The sequence below is a fragment of the Panulirus ornatus genome, chromosome 21 (genome assembly GCF_036320965.1).
Source record: "Panulirus ornatus isolate Po-2019 chromosome 21, ASM3632096v1, whole genome shotgun sequence".
Classification (NCBI taxonomy): domain Eukaryota; kingdom Metazoa; phylum Arthropoda; class Malacostraca; order Decapoda; family Palinuridae; genus Panulirus; species Panulirus ornatus.
Window position 1 is genome coordinate 9,272,319 of NC_092244.1, and position 26,591 is coordinate 9,298,909.

Sequence of the window (26,591 nt, forward strand, 5' to 3'; positions counted from 1 at the left end):
ACCATCGCGCTCATGGATCGCACAGTAGTTCTCATGGACCGTACCATCGCGCTAGAGGTTCGAACCATCGCACTCAAGGATCGTACCGTAGTTCTCATGGACCGTACCATCGCGCAACGGGTTCGAACCGTCGCGCTCCAGGAGATACACACCACCCAGTGTCAGATCTGTGCGATATACACCGAGGCCCCTAATCCCGAAGAACTCCCGCCATCACATCGATGTCCATTTCACCGATCACATACGAACAAAAAAAAAAAAAGTTGTTCTATCCTCTGGCTTCAAACTACCTCGAACGCATACGTCCTCGGAGATTAGCTGGCGTGGGAGAAGGTAAGGCTAGAACGAAAGGGGACGGGGAGGACTGACCATATAACACAAGGTGTTCACGATAGGTGGTCCGGTGAGACAGGCGCACCTCTTCCGGGGCGCGGCGTAGGGCGCGCATGCTAACATGGTGTGTAGTGCACCGCGCCCCGCACGCCACCTATCGTTACGTCTCATATGCCGATGGCCATCCCTACCTGCAATCTTGCACCTCAGGTCTTTCATTCACGAAGTCCTACCAATATATCATATATACACTTATTTTTTCGAATACCTAAAACTTCGTCTGTATGGTTCGAGATGAGATGTTCGTATGTTTCGTTTTATTTTGTCTTTTGTCTTCGTTGTTCATTGCATCCTGGGGTCTATTAAAAGGTATACTGTTACAAACTAACGCCCTCTTATATTTCTCCCACTGCAACATGTACCTTTGCATATAAGTTATACACTACATCTAAGAAAAAGGAAATCCCATGACTGATTGAAACCCTACACAGTTTTCGTTTTCCAAAAGCTGGTGTGAAATATCACTCCTCACACTCACGCCTTTCCTCCACACTAGTGCATCAATATTAGTACGAAGTAAATACAGAGTCACAGTAACTGCTGTACCAACCAGATAAATCTAAAAGGCATGAGAGTAATTTCATACTCTCACAACAAAGGACTGGGAAGTGTACTAATACCGAATATATAATTTTTGTAGAAATCAATCACTGGTTACCAGAATGTAACATATACGTATTCATTAGTACAAACACAAAAACAGGTACTGGACTTCAGAATACTGCTGAAAAAAAAAAAGCCTAGATTCAGTAAATAACAATTTCCGTAAAAAAATAACTTGAGGCTAATCATACTATCCAGTAATAACCACAAGAGGAGCTGGTCCCGCTCACTATATAAGGCACCAGCCATCGAAGAGGGAACAAAAGAGTACACAAACACACACACGAATGGTATATACTGGAAAGAGATCGCGGTCGATGCAGTCAGCACACAGAAGCTTAAAAGGGAGTCCCATAAGTGTAAAACTCCCTCAACGTACAGTACAAATTGATACTCTCTCTCTCTCTCTCTCTCTCTCTCTCTCTCTCTCTCTCTCTCTCTCTCTCTCTCTCTCTCTCTCGAGCATTACAAGACATCAATACCCGCATGGTCTCCACCCTCCAGCGGGGGCTTAACACGTGCTAAGGTTGGCGTTTGTCGAGTGAAGGCAGAGCCATCCATTTTTCATGCAGCGTGTGGTGATGCCTGAATCATTCACGAGTCACGTGTGCACTGAGGGAATTTCTGGGCGAGCAGGTGGACTCGAACCAACAAAGGAGGAAGACCATCCTCCTTCCCGCCTTCCCCTCTTTTTTTTTTTTTTTTTTTTGGTCAGAGGGTAAGAGGGGGAACCACGTTATTCATTTTTGACGTCCAGTAACGAACGGCGAATTTTCGATATCTTGGTCCGACAGACAAGTAACGGGGACACTGTGGAGACTTTGGTCCAATCGGATATAAAAGAAAAAAAAAAAGTTTGAGACACTCTAAGAACTGTGGTCCTGGTCCAGTAGCGATCCGTGCCCTACCCTGGTCCATCCTATTCAATCGTCCATTCCACCATGAATTTGCCCAGCTCATTAGATGGTCCGTCCCTTCTATTTCTACGCCCTCTGCATGGGTTCCAAATCCCGCACCACAGGCTGCCGTGGTGTAGCGGTTAAGCGTTGCTGGTCATGAATCACGCATGGGCTCGCCCGGGTGTGAATTCTAAGCCCGGCAGTGCCCTGTGTGCTGACCCATTCTTCACCTGAGTGAAACATGTGTACTTCCCCCTGAGAGAGAGAGAAAGAGAGAGAGAGAGAGAGAGAGAGAGAGAGAGAGAGAGAGAGAGAGAGAGAGAGAGAGAGAGGTGTCACGAACGCGGGCAGACCCAGAGTGTCATGATAAAAGAGATTGGACTAATACATGGTGGGTACACCATCCTGTTCCCACTCCAACACCCCCATGCGACTCCCACTACACACTCACCCTATTCTCCCCCCATCCCCCGTAACCTAAAACAGAGTATATTACTCATTCATTCATAAACGATTACTTGCCAACAGCCAACCAAATCCATCCACTCGTACTCACCGGATCACTTCCCTCCACCAAGGTCTACTGGGCCATTCATCCACAACACTTGACCACTCGATGTTTCTCTCCCTTAATTAACCTGTCCCACGCCTGGTGTTACCTATCCATTTGTTCAGCCCACCACGCGAGAGACATGAACTATCGCACCCTAGCCAACTAACTATCAGGTGAAGTTGTTTGTAAATTAAATGCAAATGCAGAGTGATTATTACCAAGCAAAATCATTCTCTCTCTCTCTCTCTCTCTCTCTCTCTCTCTCTCTCTCTCTCTCTCTCTCTCTCTCTCTCTCTCTCTCTCTCTCTCTCTTCGTAAAACCCTTGGGCTGGGTGGCTTGTGGCCTTCGACATGACCCTTATGGGGTCAGGTCGAAGACCAAGGCTTGATCCCAAGTGTCGTAACGTCGTACTCATGGGTCGGTACCGCCGTGCTCAAACCCAAGTGGTTAACGAGCAAGGAGCGAGTACCAGTGAAATATTACACTCCCTCAGACTGACCCACCCACTAACCACTCCACCTTCAGTCTTGCAATCATATTCAGTCACCATACTCTTCACCTCACTCCACGCCTTACTCATCTATTCACTCCAGGGTAATCATTCAATTATGTACTTACTCCACTAAGATGGCAGGCAGAAATACTCACTCTCCAACACAGAAACTCATACACTCATCCTCACTCACATTCACTCAACCTAACGCAGTGTCTCACAGACATTCACTCAACCTAACACAGTGTCTCACAGACATTCACCCGACCACTCGAACTCTAAAGCAGGAGCTTTGGGCACAACAGTACGACCCTTGAACACGACGGCACGACCCGTGAGTACGACGGATTGACTGGCGACAATAATCCCGATAAAAAAATGAATTTATCAAAATCAAATGACATGAATACCCGCAAAAGTCCCCATGTGGATACATAATTTACCTTTGAAGTATAATAACCTGAGACGTAAAATGTCAAACGAAAACAAGTACCAGAATGAAAAACTATACGAAGTTAACCCTTCCAAACCTGCGAAGACAAGTATGTCAAAAAGGCCTCCACCAACAGAACGAGAATCATCATTTCGAAAGCGTGCTGCTGATCACATCAGCATGTTACACGAAGCAGCATGATCAGCATTCTTTCGGGGAACATTTCTTTGGTCCGCCATGCTTCGCAGTTCGAAATAACGCACTGAAAAATAAGAGGGAAGAGGAGGGTTCACTCGCGGACAAACGTCCTTGGGTACGACTGAAGTTCCGGTTCACGCCAGGTAGAACCCGTACCAAGCACTGCGTCCGTAAGTGTCGAAGCTGACGGCTCGCTTTGACGATGGTTACACGTGTCCTACGTCCTGTATCATCTACCTGCCGAGACAATGGGCTCGCTAAAGCTTCGACCAGGCGTGTCTGAGGCTCTGTCTCCACCTGTTGAGACACGGGGTTCGACACAGCTTCGACCGAGCGTGTGCTGGGACTTTTGTCCACGACTGTACATGCATCTGTCACACGACCTACATATCAACTTTTTAGCTCCTCTAGGAGCAAAAAAAAAGGCGTGGACAACATTCTACATATAGGAATCAGCCTATATATATATATGGAGGCAACGAGCAGCTGGAGAGCGAAACGGACAGAAAAATCCAGAGTGAACCAATTGTTGCCTCTCGCGAAACATGCCGTATCTAACGTGTTGAGACAGGCGTGTGAGCTGTCATATATTCAACCGGCTTGAATTAATCACATGGTCCTCGCGAAATTGCGGGCAGGTTACAGCACTAGTTGCCTGCTGTGCCGTGGCAAACACAGGAGAGGCCCCCCTCGAAGTAACAGCGCCTCTGACCTGAACGACAAATCATCAAGGGGCCCTTCTGGCGTCAAGAGAAAGCCATTGCTGAAGTCTTCGGGAAGTACGTAGTTCTGAAGTCAAACAGACAGACCAACTGACACAGTCATAACAGTATAAGCTTCATCACAACAGCCGACATACGACAAGAGGAAGTCAGACCTGTTATACGAAGGCAGATTCAACAAGACTCACTCACATAGCAGAAATTCTCTTGGGAGGAATTGGGGAATAAATGATTCACTCCTCACATACGGGGGTGTAAACAGTTACCCCCCAGAAAATCCCGAGAGACGTCAACACGGCGACAAATCGCCAGACTCACAGACCGAGTCAACTTCACATTCCAGACTCTGGTCAGTAATGTAACGAAGGCAATAACCCGGGCGGGGAATTTCCAGGGCCTGGTTCGTACCAGGATTCATCTTGCACACCAACTACACAAAGTTTTTTTTTTTTAAATTACAGGGGTAATAATGAGAAGTTTTAACTCATCGGTGTACCCAAGCCGGCAAGCCAACCCGCTTGCCTGTCTCCTCGATTTCATGCCGACACACTCACACACAGGGGTGTAGTAGTAGTTGGTGTTACTGACTGTGAGTCAGCATGGGCTCGACCCATGGGTTCGAATCGTGGGCGCGGCAGTCGGCCCTTGGCCAAACCCTAGGTGTACATCCTTCTCTCGGGGCTGGTCTATAAATGGTTACCTGGCATAGGCTGGAGTGTATGTATTCGTGTAATCACACACACCCACGAGAGGTAGGAGGGAAGAGGACAAGAACGGTTCATCTGAGGAAGGAAGGTAAACCAGGTGAGTGAGGCAAGGGAGTGTGGGAGGAAGGGAGGGAGGCAAGAAGTGCCGTGCCCCTTCCGGTGTGATGACGATACCTGACGATTCCCCTCCCCCTCCCCGAACGAGCCAACCCTCTCCCTCCTCCTCCCCCTCAAACCTCTTACGCACGTCACCAGGTGACTCAACCCTTCTCTACCCCCGACGCACACCGACCCACGGCTTGCCAAGGACGCCCTCAATCTGTCTGCCACACTTCCCTCACACCAACTCATTTATACGCCTTTTAAACACAAAATAGATCTTCATTTATATACCATGTATCTGTTTGATTAAACACATGATATCTTTTTCATTAAACACACGGTACATGCATGGTTAAATGTATAGGGATACATATTCAATCAATCGACAGGAAAATGTACAGGATATGATATTCAAAGATAGTATAAATGTTCAATTACACATCAAGGTAAATCTTTAACTAAAAACAGGATGAGTCTTTAATCAAATACATGATAAGTTACAGTTAAACAGTGTAAGTGTTTAATTAAAGAAAAGGTAAATTTCTGATTAAAACATGATTAATGTCTAATCAAAAGAGATAAATGTTACCATCTCAGTCACCCCATTACAGGCTAATTAACCATTTAATAAAGATTCTAAATTCCCATCTACGTAACATACTAATTTACGTACAACCCACTCAAACAGCACCAGATTATCAAGGCAAACAAATCATGACGAGACATTTCTCCCTCCATGCCTCATCACTACTCATACTTCGTGTTTTGAGTTACGAGTTATCTAACACACCTCTCGATCTATATAAAGAAGGGCGAGTGGAGGATATGTACAAGGTGTGTTGAGCAAGACCCTCCCGCCCGAGGACAGCGCTGGAACACTCCCCACCAACCACTGTCAGGCTGAGAAACGAGTACAAGTTCAATAACGCAACACTAAATAGATTAGTCTCCTCTTCACACACACACACACACACACACACACACACACACATACACAGACACACACACAGACACACAGACACACACACGAGTGTACTACTCTGCCCCAGTAATCAAACACACATGCGTCGTTATCGACCATGAGTCAGCACTGGTTATCCATCCCGGGGTCGGATCCGCATGAGTTCGAATCCTGGGCGCAGCAGTTGGCCTACACCCAACTCAGGTGTTCATCATCCCCGCGGAAATGGTCGATACATGGGTGCGAGGCTCAGGATGGGATGCATGTGTATAAAGAGGATCAAAGACCTGATACATATACATAAAGTTAAGAAACGGGGCAACACGAGCGTAAAACTCTCTCCCCGCCAAACACAAATAGTAATCACACACAGACACACCGTGGTGCAGTGGTTACCGTAGCTAACCATGAGTCAGAAGGGGCCCCGAACGGAATCAGGCCCGTATGGGATTCGAATCCTAGGCGCGGCAGTCGGCCCACATCCGACTGCTGTTCATCTTCCACTCGGGATTAATCCATAGATGGGTTTCTGGCTTGGCCTGTGTGTGTGTGTGTGTGTAATTTCTCAGAAAGCTTTCATTTCAAACCATAAAATACCATGGGATTATCAGCTCATCTTTAACAAATATCTATCCTTAGTCTACTTATTTTCTATCTACGCCTAGTCGCACATTTCACCTGAAATGTAATTCCCCGAGTCACACATATAATCCAAGGGGATTTGTGTGGATTACCTTTAGAACTAACAGAAAGAAGGATGTTCCAATATTCATCTTTTTTTTCTTTTCTATTTCGATGCGAGATGGGAAAGATGTCGGGAAAGATGTCATATACAGATCTATTTATCCGCCTTACGCAAATGTCAGAGTTGGTAGCATGCCATTTGCACGAGTCAATAGGCAAGACGAACACGTTAGCAGGGCCGCTTCTTGTGCCACATTCAATATAGATTATCTTGGCTTATGTGGTTATAAATCTAATACATGCAGAGTAAATTTAGTGGCATACAGATGCATACATTACACACAGTGTGGTATACATTCAGTGTGCATACAGATGTATACATTACATACAGTGTGGTATAAATTTAGTGTACATACAGATGTATACATTACACAGTGTGGTATACATTTAGCGTACATACAGATGTATACATTACACACAGTAGTACACATTTAGTATTGCCCCGCAGTGCACTACACACAAGGGTGTTAGTAGTATACGTAGTCTTCACTGGGCGCCAGATCAAGAGAGAGTGTTATAATTACACCACCAGGAGTATACACTCCAACACCAGTTACAAGTAAACTGGCTAGAGTTTACCTTCATCACTCTCAGTGACAAGATATCTGACGGCTTGTATATGGGCTAACATTAGCATGTATATAACTAGCAAGCGCGTATGCGCCAACTTTAGCATGTGTAAAACCAGCAAGTGCTTGAACGCTAACTTTAGTATGCATGACACTAGCAAGCCAGTATGTCACAAATTTGGCAAGTGTTTCAAATTAAGGTTCTGTCTTAACCGGAGCATGTAAGGCATCAGTGTGTGGAAAAGCAGCAACTGTATATATGCTTACTTTTAGCCTCGGACATGAAGGAGAGTAGACATAACTTAAACATAGTGAGAATGTCTTTGGCAGTGAATAACGCAAACACTGTACGCGCAATCATTACTTGCGAAACAAACAAACATACAAACACGGTTTACACAAACTCCTCACTATAAACACTACACACGCGGGCGCTGGTGCCAGCGTGTTTTGCCAAGGTCTAGCGTACCTTACTTGTACATGACCCAAGATAGTGCCATACTTCTGGCAACCGTCCGTCAGTAACCCACGCTGGTGTACCCTACCAGCTACGTCAGCTCACGGTACACGCCTGTATCCTCTTCCATGAACCATGCAACCTGCGTCAACGCCCGGCCTATGCTCGGACTTCATCCTGCCTGTGTGGAAGCCACGATAGTGCCACCACTTAATCCCCGTTCATATACAAGACAGCATCATCAAGACCCATACCCGTCTGTAATCCCCTCAGTGCTCATCTCACCGGGGATTTCCGCAACCTCCTTGCTGTTATCAGTGAAGGTAAATCCTGGGCGGTCTGCTATCTCCCACAGAACGCTCTGAAGCATCAAGTCTTCCTTATCATCCTTGTGCCATCACCTATCCAATCAGCACAATTCTTATACTACTGAACTCACACACCAAGTCATACAGGTTTTTATAATCTCCATTAACTCTGGAATCCATTAATCTCCATAAATCCAAATCATCCAGGTCTATATAATCTCCATTAATCCAAATCATCCACGTCTATATAATCTCCATTAATCCAAATCTCCCTGGCCTTATAAGACATCCACTAATCCAAATTCCCAAGGACCACATCACATCCATTCATCCAGTTCATCCTTCTACATAATCTCCATTATTCCAAACCATCCACGTCAACATTATCTCCGGTCATCTTACTAATCATTCTTTTTATTTCCTTTAATGAATTGCACTCGCTCATGAGATCAGAATCTTTGTTACCCACAGTCGGCTCAGCCTCAGCAACTCTCGACTTTATCCCCGTCATTAACATATTGACAAAAGTTCCTGAATTAGATTAATTTTCCAGATCAGGGGCGGCATTCTCCTCCAATTTTCTGATTATCTTATGCAAACTGATGATATGATTGGCCGCGTAATCAAGTCGCAAATTACATTTCTCCAGACTCGTGCAAAACATGATAGATTAAGTTTAAAGATGGTGTTTTTGAGTCCGTCATCAAAGTCGCAAATGACATTTTTTTTTTTCCAGCATCGTGCAAAACATGAATGACCGAGCCATCCTTAAGAAGTCTTTACCTAAAAAAAAAAAAAGTAATGTAATACCAGAAGCAGGATGATGGCTTCTAAGAGGAACGAGATCCTTCGACTGAAACGTCGTAGGATCCAGTCACGGCGCCGAAGTCCTCATCGAAGTCCCTTCATCCTTGTACCACACTGCCTCGAGTGAAGCAGCCATGGAATACTTCACGAGCCGGGGCCAGTGTACGAGCGGCGGGAGCTCTCACACACGTGCCTGGAACACTCTCTCTTCACCTCTAACATGGCTCAAGTCCTTAAAAATCACAGATACATGACCACATCCACGATAACAAGCCAGCCAGCTCGGATGATCCACGATAATACTCTTGTGCATCGACACATCCCAACATATACCCTGATACACACGTTCTCATCGTCTGCTTCACACCAGTTGCCCCCATGCGCGTGTTCCTCTTTCCCCTCTACATCTGTGACCACATTTTGTCACACTTGGGCACTTGGCCCCTTCACCGTTACTCTCTCTCTCTCTCTCTCTCTCTCTCTCTCTCTCTCTCTCTCTATCTATCTATCTATCTATCTATCTATCTATCTAAAGATCTCATCACCCGGGGGGCACATCAATCCTAAACCCATCTTTGGTGAAAATGCTTAAAATTACAACCTCTTTCACGAATGGAGGATAAGCAACTGCGTGAAACAAAAGAACAAAAAAACCACCAGACGAAGGTAAAACAAAAAAAAAAACCCAGACTCCTGCACTAATGGAACCCAAGCACCCCACTCAGGCCATCGGGGCATAAAACTTAATTAACTCCCTTAATGGTACATAAGAGGAAGGCCAGAAGGGGCTCCCGAGGCAGGATATATGGGTAATAAAACTGCGTAGTGTACGCCCTCAGGACCCTTGTGGGGTGCTGGTGCCCACGTCTTGCGTCTCGAGGTTAAGAAGACGATTGATTGCCTTAAAGACGATAGAGCCCAGCACCACCCCATCCCCCAGGGGGCCACCGAGACCATTGCTAGCCATGAACTGTGCTCCACCCACCCACCCACCACACACACACACACACACACACACACACACACACACACACTTATAGTTGATTTCGATTTTTGCCGCAAAAGCCGCTAACTCCTACCCATCCTGTGGGCTTTGGCGCAAGAGAGGATAGAGAGTGCACATAACGGCCCAGGGAATGGGTCTCAGTGATTGAAATACATCAAATGTTACACAGTGAGAGGAATGGTAACATGATATGGGAAACGCAATGAATCATTCAGCAATTCATATGACGCGTTCATATCTGTTCACTCCCAAAATACTGTGATCCACTACATGTACTGTAAACAATTCAAATTAAAGAGACACCTGATCACCACAAAGAACATCTTCCACAGAAATCAATGTATTCATATAATATCAGCAGAAAGTATCATTTGCATGAGCTAAAAGATAAAAAAAATACTTTAATACGTAGCATCCCAAACAGGCTGGGTTCTGAGAGTCTTCAAAACGAGATGAAAGACTGATGATACACTTCAATGCATCTTTCATCTCTAGAGAAGTAGTTCGAGTTAAACATTACCTCGTCAAGGCGGGAAATCATTGCGATCCTTTACAGTTCCCTAATTATGATATCAAAAACAAAATAAATACTTGAGAAGCTGAGAATCATTCAGTCTTTTTCTCGTACCGGAGAGGCAGGAAGCAGATGCCGGTCCCTTACCTACACACCAGAATTATTCCATACTGGCAGCGTGAGACAGAAATAGCAGTGTGTAGGGAATAGCTTTGATGACAAGAAGGGTTGCCATACGCACGCTTCGGGAAAATATCAAATCTGGAGCCAAAGTCTACTTTAAGCCACCACACCCGACCACTGCTAGAAATATCAAGACGCCAAGTTTGAGACCGCTGGGCGCTTCAGAGAACCATTGGAAAGAAACCCCTAAAGATCATAACCTCAAGCAAGCAGGCTGTGGCAGCTGTGTGGACACTCCCGGGTAGGACTAACACAACAGTATATTCCAGTATGTGGAGCAACGGAGTCTGGATGGACCCAGACCAAGCGACAGCACTTGCTGCTCCCTCCTGCTGGAGGAGACGATCCCTTTGCACCACACTAAGCCGTTTGGTATAATACATGTGCGCCCCACCAACCACATGCCTCCAGGGATGAAATTCTAAATTTCCACCAGGATGGATGGCAACGATTCTGTACACAACAGCGACTTTCTGCCGAGGTATAAACTACAACAATAAAACAAACAACAATAACACAGTAATAAGATCAAATGGTAAAATGGCTTCTTACAGACCCATACGGCTCAAGTGCTGGAGACAAAAATTAAAACGCGTTGAAATGTAGAAACGCGACCTGTCTGCTACTGAGATACGCTTCACTTGCAATGATCACAAAAACGAATCATCCATAAACTGTTCTTGACAAAGGAATATCTTAATAAGTTTCCTCATAACTTGTCTAACTTACAGACGCAAAAGAAAAAAAAACACATTTTCATAGCTAAGTAAGTCATACAATGTATGTATGAATGTATGTATATAAATACATTTTGAAGTAAAGTTTCGCAAGGTTTAATACCGAAGATAACAGCATGATGAAGGCCTTCGAAAGCGAAGTACGAGAAATACTTCCACACGCTAATACCTTAAAAGTGGTTCATTAAGAATACTGAAACTTTGAAGACCCTTGGAAAAGCTGGTCCGACTTTAGGATTCGGGTCATGTTAAAATCAGTTTGACTAAAAGGTCAAAAGCCGTTATGATTACGGACCAGAGAGAGTCTGATATGAGTTCTTGAATAATTACACTTCAGTCAGTATTCTGAGCCAAGAACTCTTCGCGCTGAGAAGGTAAAAAATACATAAACACAGAGCCAAGAACAGGACGCAAGTGGTCTCCCTTTCACAACTGTCCATTTCTCAACCTTTACCACAAAGAACCGTCATCTAGAACCAGGAAGGGAAGCACCGTTTTCTATACACATCTTGTTGCCCATATCTAGCCACACCAAAATACTTTACAATCGCAGAAGAAAAACAAATACAAGAATGATACAATACACACATACACATGTGGTGTGGTGGTTAGCATTACTGACCACGAGTCGGTTAGGGCTTGCATGGACTCGAACCATGGGTGCGGCAGACGGCCCACAGCAAATCCAGCTGCTCATCCTCTCCTTGGGGCTGGTGTGTGTGTGTGTGTGTGTGTGTGTGTGTGTAGGATTACATGGTACTTACATACAAGGTTTAGAGATGGGGCAAAACTCACTCCCCATAGCATACAAATAGTATTTACGAGCAGAAATAACATAAAACACATCTCACCTTCCAACACCGTCCCCACACTCCAACTTTAACCCAGAAATATCGAACTATACAGTTTCCTACCCAACGAATCTTCCCAGCATACATACGGGCATACTTACAACAGGGAGGTCAATCAAATTCATGATGGTGTCGTGTGACTACTATCGTCTACGTTGGGAAAATTTCCCTCCAGTTTGACTACCATTGTCTACGTTGGGAAACTTTCCCTCCAGGCGCGCGCACACACAAACCTCCCTCACAGCCCACTCACAACGGCCTCCGTGGGATGCCTCACCCCCACATTATCAATTAGCAATGGCCAGCCTTCAAAAGACCATAAACGCAGCGTCCGTAACACACCTCTCGTCTGACTATCCCTCCCCCTGCAACACTAACCTGAAAACCCGAGTGATGCTACGAGCGCCACCAACGACCCGACTCGATATCCTCCGCGAAGTATCAGTGAACAAATGTGTTTATAACGTATACACCTTTTCTCCCCCTCCCGATATCCAGAGTGAGCTGGTAAATGCACAGTCTTCCCCGAAGTTAAGTGGACCATTTCCTCGTATTCAAGGGTCCATGAGCACACCAGCGACTCACGAAACAAGGGATCACTTGCCGAAGAATTCAGGGCGCTGGGTTCCGGCTAACGCCGCAAAATACCTTCCTGTACTACGAGAGGAAAAAATACTTGCTAAGGGAAGAGACTCGCTCGGAGGCAGCAAACACTAGAAACTTTGGCAGAGAAGGCGATTACGGGAGAGGAGAGAAAAGTAGAGACAGCAGGAAAGGATCTATAATACATTTCCTCGCACGTCAACTTTTATTGGTACGAGTATCGGCAAACGTTTTACTGGAAAAAGTATTCGTTCCACTGAATCACTGGAAAAGTTTTCCAAGAAAAAAAAAAACTTTTTTTTTCATTCCTGAAGGACCAATATAGTGTTATCATCACGAGAAGGACCAGTATAGACCTGTAATAAAAAGGACCAGTACAGAAAGTACTATAATAAAAAGGACCAGTAATGTGCTATAATAAAAAGGACCAGTGCAGTGCTATATTAAATAGGACTAGTACAATACTATAATAAAAAGGACCAGTGCAGTGCTATGATAAATAGGACTAGTACAATACTATAATATAAACTACCGGTACAGTGCTGTAATAAAAATGGGACTAGTAGTACAACCGATATCATCACGAATACATGCGTTGTCCTTTTTAGTCTCCCCATTACAACATGAGAGGACCAGACAGCTTTGTAATATTCCTCGGGTCTGGGTAGAGAGGAGAGTCCAGATGTGGCGAGAGGAGAGGCAGTCAATGGTGGGCGTCAACGGGGAATAAACTTCAGTTTAGGGCGGTGCTGCGCCGCCTCGGGATTAGGTCAAAGGTCACGCCATGCAACCCGTGGCTTCGTTCGGTCTTGCTCGAGGGAGGCAACGTCGTGTTCCAGTGGTCAGCTATAAGTACCGAAGACCTGCAGATCTCTGTACGTGACACAGGGACACAAGAGACACACGGGCCGATATACGAGCGTGCTCTAGGCCAAGGGTATCGCCACAAGCCATGAATTTCCGACACGGTGACTCTTGCCAGATCCTTCGCCGACGACGGGAATTAATTTTCCCAGTTGGGACAGAGCCAAAGGCGTGTCTTTTGGTCCAACTTTGGCGGCTGTGTCCAACTTGTGGAGGGCATGATGAAGCCGAGTCAGCATCGAGTTACGCCGGTGGAGACGGCGAGGTGACCCCGTGCGACCTGCATGGCTGGATCATATGTGTGCCGCTGGCGATGGTTTTAGTAACACTAGCATCTTGCTCGTTATTACTATTCTTATCATCATTATCTAATAACATTCTGTGTATGATTCTTTTTTGTGTGTGTGTGGTTTAGGGGGAAGTGGAGGCACAAAAGACAGATGCACACACAAGCATTTATTTTCACTCTGTTACCGCACCTCCTAAAGGAAGCTGGCCCATCCATTACCATTTAATGGTAATTTGAATCTTGTCTTTCTATTCCACCCACCATTTAGTGGTCACGTGGATCATATTTCCTGTTCCGCCCATTATCTAATAGTTACATGGTTCTTATTTGCTGTTAAGCATTACTCTGGTACATAATCATGAAGACCACAGAGACCAACTAACGTTGGTCTCTGCGGTCTTCTAGATATGGACTGTAACCATTAACAATTTCAAAGAATGGTGACACCTACAATCTTCTCTTACGCCCTGGTGAAACACTGGAAAAAAAAGGTTCACTTTCAATTTTCTGCACACAGTAATACGCGTATCAAACGCCTGTGAGATGAAAAGGTGAGATATAATATCTTCAGAGTTCCCTGTACCCAGAACCAACGTTATTCACCACTTTACTCACTTATCTATCTCTGCATCTTTTTTTGGGGGTGACTTTTTTTTTCTGTTAATGAGATTCCCAGCACCATTCCCGCAGCCTGGCAAGGTCTCCTACCCATCATTATATCATCGTTGGCTGTGTGACAGCCAACGATATATATATATATATATATATATATATATATATATATATATATATATATATATATATATATACAATTCAGGTTATCTCCCAAGCTGGATAATGTCTAGACGATCCTCCTCCCCGCTCTGGCACCCCCCAGCGAGTTCCCACACATTATAATGCAATTACCCCAGACCCGGAGACGCAACTCACACTCGTGGGACAGCGATGAACAACCACGGTATGGGGTAGAGGCAGTGTGCGCACGAGTACCTGCCATGGGGACTATACCACCGGCCTAGGTCTTGTCTGGGACTAGGGCGTAGCGTTCACCGCGTATACTGCTCGTTTAACCATGCTGTGTGTGTGTGTGTGTGTGTGTGTGAGAGAGAGAGAGAGAGAGAGAGAGAGAGAGAGAGAGAGAGAGAGAGAGAGAGAGAGAGAGAGAGAGAGAGAGAGAGATCGTCCAAAAAGAAGTCTGACCCCTGTTGGGGATTACATGACCAGCTGCTGTTCTCCCAGCAGCCCTATCCAGCCACGCCCTATCTCGCCCCTCCGCTTGGAAACTACACATCACTCACACTGGACTGTCCCTAGAAAAAAAAACAATGGAAACATCTCCTCTTTTTTCCCCTTGTGGTGGCAATGTCCTGCATACTGAAAATCAACTTGTTTACGACAGTATGGGACCCGATATGACCTGACCCTTTAAGGGTCATCAAAGGTCAGGATATTCCATTAAGAGTCATTTCATCGTTCTATATGGTCGTAGCGCAGTGCTAATGGGGGTTGTTAATGTCTATACTTTTAAAACGAGAGATACATTTTTTTAATGATCTCATGTTCTGCTGTGCGGGAGAGTCGGAGCACCGGAGGACCGGGCCAACAGCAGGAATAAGTGAGCAGAGTGAGCCAAACCTTGCCAAGAGTGACCCTTCCCATCTCTGCGCACGCGCGGTGTGTGTGTGTGTGTGTGTGTGTGTGTGTGTGTGTGTGTGTGTGTGTGTGTGTGTGTGTGGGCGGGTGTGTGTGTGAAACATTCAGCTTCTCTGCCTCCAGTCACTCACCGCCAAGAGTGGTGCTTGCTCACCTGTCTAAGCCTCCTGTTTCAAACTACCTCTGCACAGCGTCCTTCTCTCTCTCTCTCTCTCTCTCTCTCTCTCTCTCTCTCTCTCTCTCTCTCTCTCTCTCTCTCTCTCCGTTGCTCTCATACCTTTTTCATACAAAACTCTCCATTTGCAAGTCTTATGTATTCTCCTGTCTGCCCCCTCTTCACTTGCCCTCCCTGCCTCACTCATCTCCATATCTTTTATTCTCTGGTCCTCCGCCTCTCGACCATCGTTAATCCTGTGTTCTTCAAACTCCCTCAAGCTTAATCCTCCTACAACGAAACGCAAAAAACACTTCAACCTGGTCACTGCTAACTTTACCAATAAAGTATCATTCTCATCATCATCATCACGTCTTTTACGACGGAAAATAAGGGGAAAACCTTAATACAAAAAATATTCAGGCTTACCCGTTGCCCAGGAGACACAATATAACGACCGGCCGTGTAGCTCTGAGCCCTTGGGGGATATGTGCGTCTCCCTCTGCCAATCAGACCCACAAGAAATGGAGATTATACAGCGCAGACCTTAATCAAAGGACGGCGACAGGAGGAGCAACAACAACAACAGAAGAAGGCAACAGGAAAGTGTGACAGGTGAGGACTGGCCTTGCTTCTCATAGCTGCTGTACAGTTCTTCATATCAACGTGAGCTATCAGTGTCATCCACCCACCTGCAATTCTTAAACTGACATAAGACATATACATAGGAGGTTAAACTGTGGGTGAGGTGCACATCAAAGTTACTGTTATAATGGGACGTTACTGAAGTAGAGCGTATACCACAGCCATCCCAGCCTCCTCACATCAGTTTTGCATGAACGTCTCCTGGCGAGGGAGATTCAGGGGCCGGGTGGCTGTGGATGAGCCGCCAGGGAACGTGTGCATCCTTGGTCACACTTCCAGGGGTTCATCTTTCGAGAAAGCGAAGTTTTTGTGTGTGCGTTCTTAACTTTTCCACATCCAACGCTCTGTAACACGATGAAGCTGCAATGTGTGTGTGTGTGTGTGTGAGAGTGTGTGTGAGAGAGAGAGAGAGAGAGAGAGAGAGAGAGAGAGAGAGAGAGAGAGAGAGAGAGAGAGAGAGAGAGAGAGAGAGAGAGATCCTCCGTGCTATATGGGGAAGATTTGCTATAACCCCCCCCAACACCTCCCCACCCCCAACATCACGCTGTAACTCGGCCCTCCTAATTCAGGTAAAACACTTTGTTGCCCTCCTCTGGACCTTCTCTATCAACTTTCGTGTCTTTTCCGCCTGAATACGGAGGGATCAAACTTGTAGACCATATTCCAACTCCTGGCCTAGGTATACGGTGTGAACTGTTTGCTGATTCATTTCCCTCAATCCTCCCTTAGCCATACACACACACACCACAGTCACCAGTCTGGACCACCAATAATCTACACTGAGGGACGGGGCAATATCTGCACCCCGAGTCCAGCAGGCATAAGGTATGTCACAACAACAACAGGAGTAATTACTGGTACTTACATCTTCATCGACGACCATATCCTCTGTGCTGCTGCGACCCTGAAATACCAATAAAGACGGTCAGTTACTCTGGAGCAATACATGACATTCTATGGTAACGATACTAAACCCATGTTCTTTAGCACTATATATATACATATATATATATATATATATATATATATATATATATATATATATATATATATATATATATATATATATAAGAAGGATACATCAATGCCTCATACATAAGCATATTCACTCATCACAAAACCATCTATCCCACATATAAAAACACGGAAAGAAATATCAATAAATAGAATGCGCCAAGGCTGAAGTCCACTGATTTTAATCCAGCATCATCCTGGGATAATAACTTACTATTTACATGACATGAAGCATCTATGACATACTATGAAATAAAAGCGTATTTATCTCTCTCTCTCTCTCTCTCTCTCTCTCTCTCTCTCTCTCTCTCTCTCTCTCTCTCTCTCTCTCTCTCTCTCATTTCCTCAGCCGACACTGGGAGGGAGCGGACCCTTCAAAAGGCCGTGTATTTTCCGAGATCGTGTCTCCAACCTGATTGAGGCCCGACACAGGGAGTAATCAGGTTACAGAGCAGCGACAGTGATCAACATTTTCCCTGACACAGTTATTCTCTCTCTCTCTCTCTCTCTCTCTCTCTCTCTCTCTCTCTCTCTCTCTCTCTCTCTCTCTCTCTCTGGAGGCCACCGCTTCACACCGAGAGACCTGCTTCTTTAAATCAACCGTCTCACAATATACCTGATCCGTGTAACTGAAGACGTGGCCTGTAAACTTCAATAAAATATTCTTCAATAACACACACACACTCACGCACATACACACACACACACACACACACATACAGACACATATAGCCTATTACTTTATTATTTTCATCGTAAAACTATAAATCTGTGAAATCATAATCACATTTTGTTTCTATTATCCCTGGGATATTGTAGATATCTTTCCCCAATTTCAACAAAGACCCCGTCTATAATAAATTTTTCACTTTCCATTGAGACTACTGTGTTGCTCTTGTGTCATATTCATCGTCAATGTAAATTATACACCTCACTCACCCTTTCTCACGTGCAAGGAAAAATCACGTTTCCATTAGGAAAGTAATCACATATCAAAACATTCAAAAAGTCCAGCGTTTCGCAAAGTAATAAAACATTCAAAAAGTCCAGCGTTTCGCAAAGTAATAAAACATTCAAAAAGTCCAGCGTTTCGCAAAAGTATTAAAACATTCAGAGGTCCAGCGTTTTCGCAAAGTATCTATACTTTCATAAAAACGTTTGGCAACAGCAATACCAACACATTTCCAAGCGTAATTAAGAAACTAATGTGTGTGTGATAATAACATACGTGGTACTAATCACACACACACACACACACACACACACACACGTTCCCCTCAAACACTCACGGAAAGGAAGCTACTGCACCAACAAACCCCACCATCATCATCTCCAGCCACCTGAGATCCCTCGTCTCCGTGTGGCAGTTTGACACCGCACCCACATAGTGCCTCTACAAGAATGATCCCATCCCAACCATCGTCAATATAAAATCAGTACACTGCAGCCCCTGTATCTTTATACAGAATTCTTATCTAACTTTCTCCCATCCCGACCCAGATTTTCACTGTCAATACTCTTTATCTTTCAGCATTTTTTTTTCAGCTGCAGTTCTATCAATATACCGTTACATCATCATCATCATCATCATTATCAGTACTATCATTATCATCATTATCATCATTAAACACGAACGCTTACACATAAACATGACAACAATTACACGTGTCCCTATATACACATCAAACCACCAAAGCCCAAAGGGTCGTGTCGTCGTGTTCCTACGGCGCAAGCTGTCCTCGTCGCTCGAAGAGTTATATACTAATCGCTCCCAGCAAACAGTTGCCCTCCCCCCACCCACTGCCATTACCAGCAGCCACACGCACTATCAAACACACCGTCACTCCGATGATTGCCACACGAGGCGACACTCACACACACGCACACACACACACACTCGACCAATTATTTCTCGTGTCGCTTACTTCCGCCATGTCCTCCTTGATATCCTCACCGCCATATTCGTGTGCATTTACGTCGTGTCGTTAAACAGTCACGGTGGCGCACCATTAGAGCTAATGAACCCATTACGTTTACGGCACTATATCCATCCGTCGCCCCCACCCTTAAACTTAATGGTCAAAGTGGTTCACCGTTGGGTACAATGTAGGTCATACGTTAATTAAGGGCTATCTCACACTCTATAAATTCTTGATTTGGAACCTTATGCTTCAGATCGTTTCTTATTATCAATTCACTCATCACCTTTTATGAAAATGACTTCAGTGGATGAATCTTTCACAGAACATGACGCGCGGATTGCGAAAAAGAAAAAAAAAACCAGGGCGTCCTCACGCTGCATTAATTTTAATCCATCTCTTCAGTCGGAAATGGCAGCGTTTTCGTGCCAACACTCACCCTTCATGGGCAATCGTTTTCATCCCCTCATGGACGTAATTAAGCCAGACATGAAGTCACTCGCGGAACTGCCGTAAAATGTCCATCAAAGATTCAGGTCAACTCGTTCATGACGGCTGACCAGCAAACACGGCACACTATTGTGATTACGTCTGCCACGTTAAAGCTGATACATACAAACACACACACACACACACACACACACACATATATATATATATATATATATATATATATATATATATATATATATATATATATATATATATATATACAGAAACGTTTAAAAGAAAGCTAATATTGTACCAGAAAAAAAAAACTGCTAACAAAAAAATAAAATCATATTTATGTACCTCTTTGCCAAGAGATATTCCAACGCATCATTTCCAAGAACGCGAAACATTTAAACCATTTTCTACCTAAACAAACAAGTGAAAAAAATGGGAGCAAACAAACCCTCCGACATTACAGGTTATGCAAACAGTCGGGGAGACAGAGGCAAACAACTAATACCAACGACAACCCCACAACCTCCTCTTTCCCAGCAGCTTGACGTAGGAAGGAGGGAGTCAACTCAAAACCCTGCCTCCCGTAAGAGGCAAAATGTGTATATATATATATATATATCTGCCAGGGGCCTTCCCCTTCCGGTAGATCTCACCGCCATAGATTATCGGGGATATCGGAAATATCGGGATTACTGGGCCCCTCGTGGTGATATTCGGGCCGATACACTTCCAGAGAGGTTCCTGGTTCTCCAGATGTCTACCGTATCTTATTTGCTGGCTGGACCATACATAAGTCGATGCCACTTTGAGTGAACATCATCAAATGAGGTCACCTATGATGGAGGGATAAACCAACCCTCCAACAACTGCAGGTAATCGGACTGTCTCACACACACACACACACACACACACACACTACCTCGCAGGCGCGGGAGACAACGACAAAGCAAAATAAAAAAAAAAGAATATATATATATATATATATATATATATATATATATATATATATATATATATATATATATTTTCCTATGAGTCCACGGGGAAAATGAAACACGATAAGTGGACTCAAGAATATACTTGCGCAAAATTATGATCCTTTCCAATATATATATATATATATATATATATATATATATATATATATATATATATATATATATATATATATATATTTACTTCCATATCCTCCAGTATTTGTACGGGATAACAAGTTTAGTGAGTCAACAGTGTGGCCACAATACACACAACCTTCTCTTCTTACCTTCAATCCAGGAAAAAAAAAATCTTAAAGTCTTTATTGAAGGAACCACAAACAGGCAACCACATACCAAGCTCTCTGTACAGCTTAGACATATGCTTACTAAAACAGGAGGAAGCTTAACGATAAGTTTACGAAAGCTTAAGAAAGTTGGTTAAGCGACGCAGGGAGGCGAAAGGTACGTGCCACAGTCACAGGTTTTCCAAGAGTAATCAGGGAAAGTAATTTCCCCCCCGGTAATCCCGGAAGACCCGAAGGTCCCTGGGCTAATTATACTAATTACCATGTACGTAGGCAAATGAGGCCACCTAAAGGTGAATAATATACACCAAAGAGAAGTGACTGAAAATTATTGCCACTCCGATGATATTGTACGAAAAACAGACCCATGAACACGAATTATGATTGAGCACATGCGTATGTGGTAATGGGTCCGCACGCTTTCATATCCTGGGCGCAGCGCAGTCGGCCCGCACCCAATCCAGGTGTTCATTTTCCCTTAGGGCGCTGGTCGATCAATGGGGTACCTGGCTTAAGCTGGTATTTGTGTGTAAGGAAATGAATAATTAAAGAAATGTTTACTGAATTTAAGCAGCCACTCGGCTGAAGTTAAGTGTGGATGTGTGTGTTTAAACGCACACAGGATTAAAGACATAGTACATATATACAAGGTCGAGAGACAGAGTAACACAAGTGTAAAACTCTCTCGACTTAACATACACACACACACACACACACACACACACACACACACACACACACACACTAATTGCAGCACCAGAGTAACTAGAGGCCACAAGAAGAAAAAAGTTAGGAAGGATTTTAAGAAGTACTAGTTTACCGTTAAGGTGGTGGATGGTTGGAATAAACTGACCAATAACATAGTGAATGTAGTGTAGAGTGTAGAGCTCCCTCTTCGTACTGAACAAGTAGATATTACACACACACACACACACACACACACACACACACACACACACACACACATGCACACAAAAGCACAACTCTGGCACTGAGACAACCAAGGCTGAGGTGAGGCTGGACAATCAATACAGGATTATATGCGTGGGGCGGCTGGCTACATTCACCTGCAACACTACAACATCTGCGGCACCAACCACACAACACACTGGCCACGCCATGACCTGGAGCCACTACAACACAATCATCCACATGGTACCACCACAACATACTGGTCTCACCACAACCTGTGACGACTACAACCCCACCATCAGCTGAACGGTATCATTAAAATTAAGGCCAAAAAAAAAAAAAAAATGACACACTTCAGAAATAATAAGAAATGTCCGCACTCGTGTGGAAATACATATGTATCGCTCATCCTCTTGCATAGAAGCCTGAGAGTTAATTCCCGTAATGATCCATGTAGATCAGAGCCCTACGGGCTCTTGGTCTACCTGACTTCGAAAGACGGATCAAACCAGAACACAGACGTTGGCTACACGTTCTCTGCATATCCCAGACTGGAGGAAACCCTGGCTAAAATCTCAGGGCAGCGAAATGGCGAACAGTGTGCCACAGTTTTAACCATGAGTGATTACTTTTCCACGAGAAGTTGACCAAGATTTCTGCTACAAAATTTCTGTAGGTTTATGGTACACTCCAACCTACCGTGTGGGTGGACAGAGACTGATTATCCTCAAGGGTGTGGCATATACACACACACACCCTCTCATACCATGTAATGGACGTGACGTTCTATGTTATCCGGGAATACCTGGTGCACAAGCCCTGGTGCACCACAGACGAAGACAGGACGAGAGAAAAAAAATCGATATCAAACACGGTTTTACATGGGAGGAGTATCGCTTGGAACGGCATGTCAGTTTTATAGAAAAAAAATCTCTCCTGGGTTCCATTCAGCAGGAGGCAGGGAGGTTTTTATCACACTGGGAATGAAACGAATCACTCGGAACGCACCATCATGATAAGGGTGGGCCATGAGTTTCTTTTGTGGAAGTTTACTGGGAAGAAATCACTTGGGGGACGGTGTATTATTTGCAATAATGTCGTTTCTAAATCATAAGAATATCATCCTAACTGAAAAACAGACATGTAATATCTCATATATAAATAAATAAATAAATAAATAAATATATATATATATATATATATATATATATATATATATATATATAATTCCAACCGACCTCTAAGGCAGGATTACATTTTGTTTTTAAGAACCGAATCCTTCCCGCAGGCCGCATTCCGCCCACACGTATAATAAACATCACCAACCAGTGTCATCGAGCAATCCCTTGCCCTCCTTGCAACACACACAACATAACTACATCATGAAGTACACAAATCGATCCTGGGGAAAGTAAGACATTAATTGTCATTTACGAATCTATGAACAATCACCCAAGACTCCACTCGAAAAGAACAAAAAATAATTTAAGGCATTAAGAAAATCTCTTGTACGTAACCCCTCAAATGTCATTCATGAACCTGGAAATACTCATGTTCTCCCACCCCTCCCCCAAACCTCCCACAGAGAATGTATCTGCGAAACACGAAACCAATCAAGTTACAGGTAGCGCGGGGGAGCGCACTGTGAGATGAGAGGCTACATGGGTGCAGCTCAGAACACGCCCGATCACATCTCGGTGAGGTTATATGACTATCATCACAGCTGTTGTATGAAGATGATGCTATATATTGCTCACCGAAAGACAAGAGGAATTAGGCAAAAACAGGGAGTTGCTTTAAGGGGACGGAGGAGGAAGAAGAGGGATAGTTTACGTTTTGGTTGTTGAAAAAAAAAAGGATGGGGTATCATGGTGTGATATCAGTCGACACGGCGAAAACGGGAAGCTGAAGATGAGGAGGAGGAGGAGGAGGAGGTGGGTTGGCATTGAGGGGTAGACTAAAATAATGGGGGGCCGCCGGAAAAGTTGAGGGTAGTCATGCAATCGCTTGTACCTACTACAACTTTTAACACTGCTATGTCAGGGCTCCGGTGGAGGCATCGTACGACCAAAAAAGCAACTTCAGTCTACCAAGTTTCTCAGAAGATACAACCCAGAGACCTCTTGAAAAGACAGAAAAAAAAAATGATGCGGATACCCACATGCACGAACGGACATACGACAGAGCCTAATACAACTACTTCAACTACTGTATCTCTAACCTTCTGGTGCCTGAGGATATCTCCCGTCCACCATTGTAAACTTTCATGTTCTTCGCCCCTGAAAAAAAAAAAAAATCCCTTCTTCCCCTATAAAGAGAAAGTATTCCTTCTTCCCACTAGACAAATAAAAATAAAAAAGTGGAAATAACAAAAACTAATCCAGGACTCTTTCGCAACAACCGAACAAGATCCTCTCTCTCTCTCTCTCTCTCTCTCTCTCTCTCTCTCTCTCTCTCTCTCTCTCTCTCTCTCTCTCTCTCTCTCCTTCAAAACAAACACCACCACCACCCTTTCCGCCCCTTCGCAAACAGACCCCATTGTCCCTCCAGACCCCCAAGTATCCATCCCCCGGAGCAAGGACAAAAAAAAAAGGTGGGAGAGGCCCTGCCCGACCATCCCCCAGAGAGAGAGAGAGAGAGAGAGAGAGAGAGAGAGAGAGAGAGAGAGAGAGAGAGAGAACTGTCCCGACCTCCTGGTAGCCCTAGCCTCCCACCCCTGTGGTGTTGTTTACAGTTCCCCTCATCTCACTAAGTCAACAAGATGCCTCACCATGTGCACGTCCGCCCCTCCCTATCACAGCCGCCGGCCAAGCACCACCGTTTTTCACAAACTTCCAAATTCGTTCATTTTCATATATATATATATATATATATATATATATATATATATGTGTGTGTGTGTGTGTGTGTGTGTGTGTGTGAGGACTGCATATAACTTATTTGTGCGAGAACTTTACTATTTCTTATAGCCTCAACATACAGAGCCCGCATAACACACACACATCAACGATTACAGTCCTTAAACATCATGCTCTAAACATCACACCAACATCACTTGTTATTGATTACAGCGCCTGAACATAATCATTATTGAATACAGTACCTGAATATCAGAGCATTACCGATAACAAATCCTGATCAAGGTATTATTGATTACAAATCCTGATCATCCAGGTATTATTGATTACAAATCCTGATCATCCAGGTATTATTGATTAAAATCCCCGAACGTCACGCTAATACCGACTACAATGCCTGAACACCACGGCATCATCATCATACGTTCAAAACAATTTGTCGCAACAGTTCCAGACAACTGCTGTAACTTCAAGAGGAACTTAAGCGTCTTTTCCCCCCTCGCGTCCACACCACAGAGATGGGAGGGGGAGGGGAAGGTTGAAACCTCAACATTGTTAACCTAAGGTCTAGTTTATACGACGCAATTTACATGAATCACTTCATTTACCACCATAAGGATGGCGTAGACACGGCTGCCTCCCTCTCCCACTCTCCCCAAAGCAAGCAAGCAAACAAGCAGGGTAAACACACACAGCAGAGTGGCTCCTGGTCGACGATGGTTGGCAAACAGGAAGGCAATTCTCGAGAGTGGCTTCCGGCTTCAGTAAAACCCCATTCCCTCCCTTGGCCAGGGTTCTCTGTGAGGCTTCCCGTAACCTAAGGGGTAAAGGTGGAGGTCCTCCCCATCATACATAATTCCGATGACCAGTGCGGAGGACCTTCTTCGGATATTACAGCTGATCACCTCGAGACACGATCCTCTCTCTCTCTCTCTCTCTCTCTCTCTCTCTCTCTCTCTCTCTCTCTCTCTCTCTCTCTCTCTCTCTCCGATGGGTCCTGGCTTGTTTGTTGGTCGTGCTGGCTACTGTGATGGTCGTCCAACTACTACCATGAACTTAATACCTGACGAATGATCTCTCCTGATGGTCAACACTAGCTTACCAAATGCTCTTCCCTGATGGTATACAGCATCTTACCAGATGCTCTCCCCTTGCGAAATTCTCCCATCTTAATGCGGTATTTTTGATGTTCAATACGAAATACTTCCTGGGTGGCTCTGGGATTCGGAGGTCCTCAATGGTCCTTCTCTTACTGATGGCGTTCATTGATGGCGTGGTGTTGACCTGCCCACACATAATTACTATTTCTTCGACCATTGCTACTAGGAGACAAAGTAAATTCAGTCTCACTGACCTGTTGTTCTTGTAAACTATAACGCACACAGTTATTCCCTGTTCTCCATAACGAGAATGTAAAAACCCCAGTCACTATGTGTTCTGTTGTTGAGTACGTCTGTCTAATCAAGTGACTTGAGTACGTCTGTCTAATCAAGTGACTTGAGTACGTCTGTCTAATCAAGTGATGACAGATGACTCTCAAGACCTATTAATCTGAAAATATACATAATTCCCATTTACTTTAAAAAAAAGAAAGTTCCAACTTAAAAACAATTAGGCAAATGGTATTCATTCATTATTTTCCTTTAGGAGAGAGTCCATTCATCAAACCCCGCCTTAATTGAGGATGTCAATCACCATGCATTCGTGGCT

The 26,591-nt window shown here is 44.4% G+C and overlaps 1 protein-coding gene across 5 annotated transcripts in view; it reads right to left on the reverse strand.

Moving 5' to 3' along the window:
- S6kII (Ribosomal protein S6 kinase II) overlaps positions 1-26,591 on the reverse strand; it is a 590,862-nt gene that overhangs the window by 330,492 nt on the left and 233,779 nt on the right. For all 5 annotated transcript variants that reach the window (XM_071675707.1, XM_071675706.1, XM_071675709.1 and 2 more), the window contains one exon: positions 17,315-17,353. In XM_071675707.1, coding sequence (XP_071531808.1) covers positions 17,315-17,353 — 39 coding nt within the window. The remainder of the gene's footprint in view (positions 1-17,314; positions 17,354-26,591) is intronic.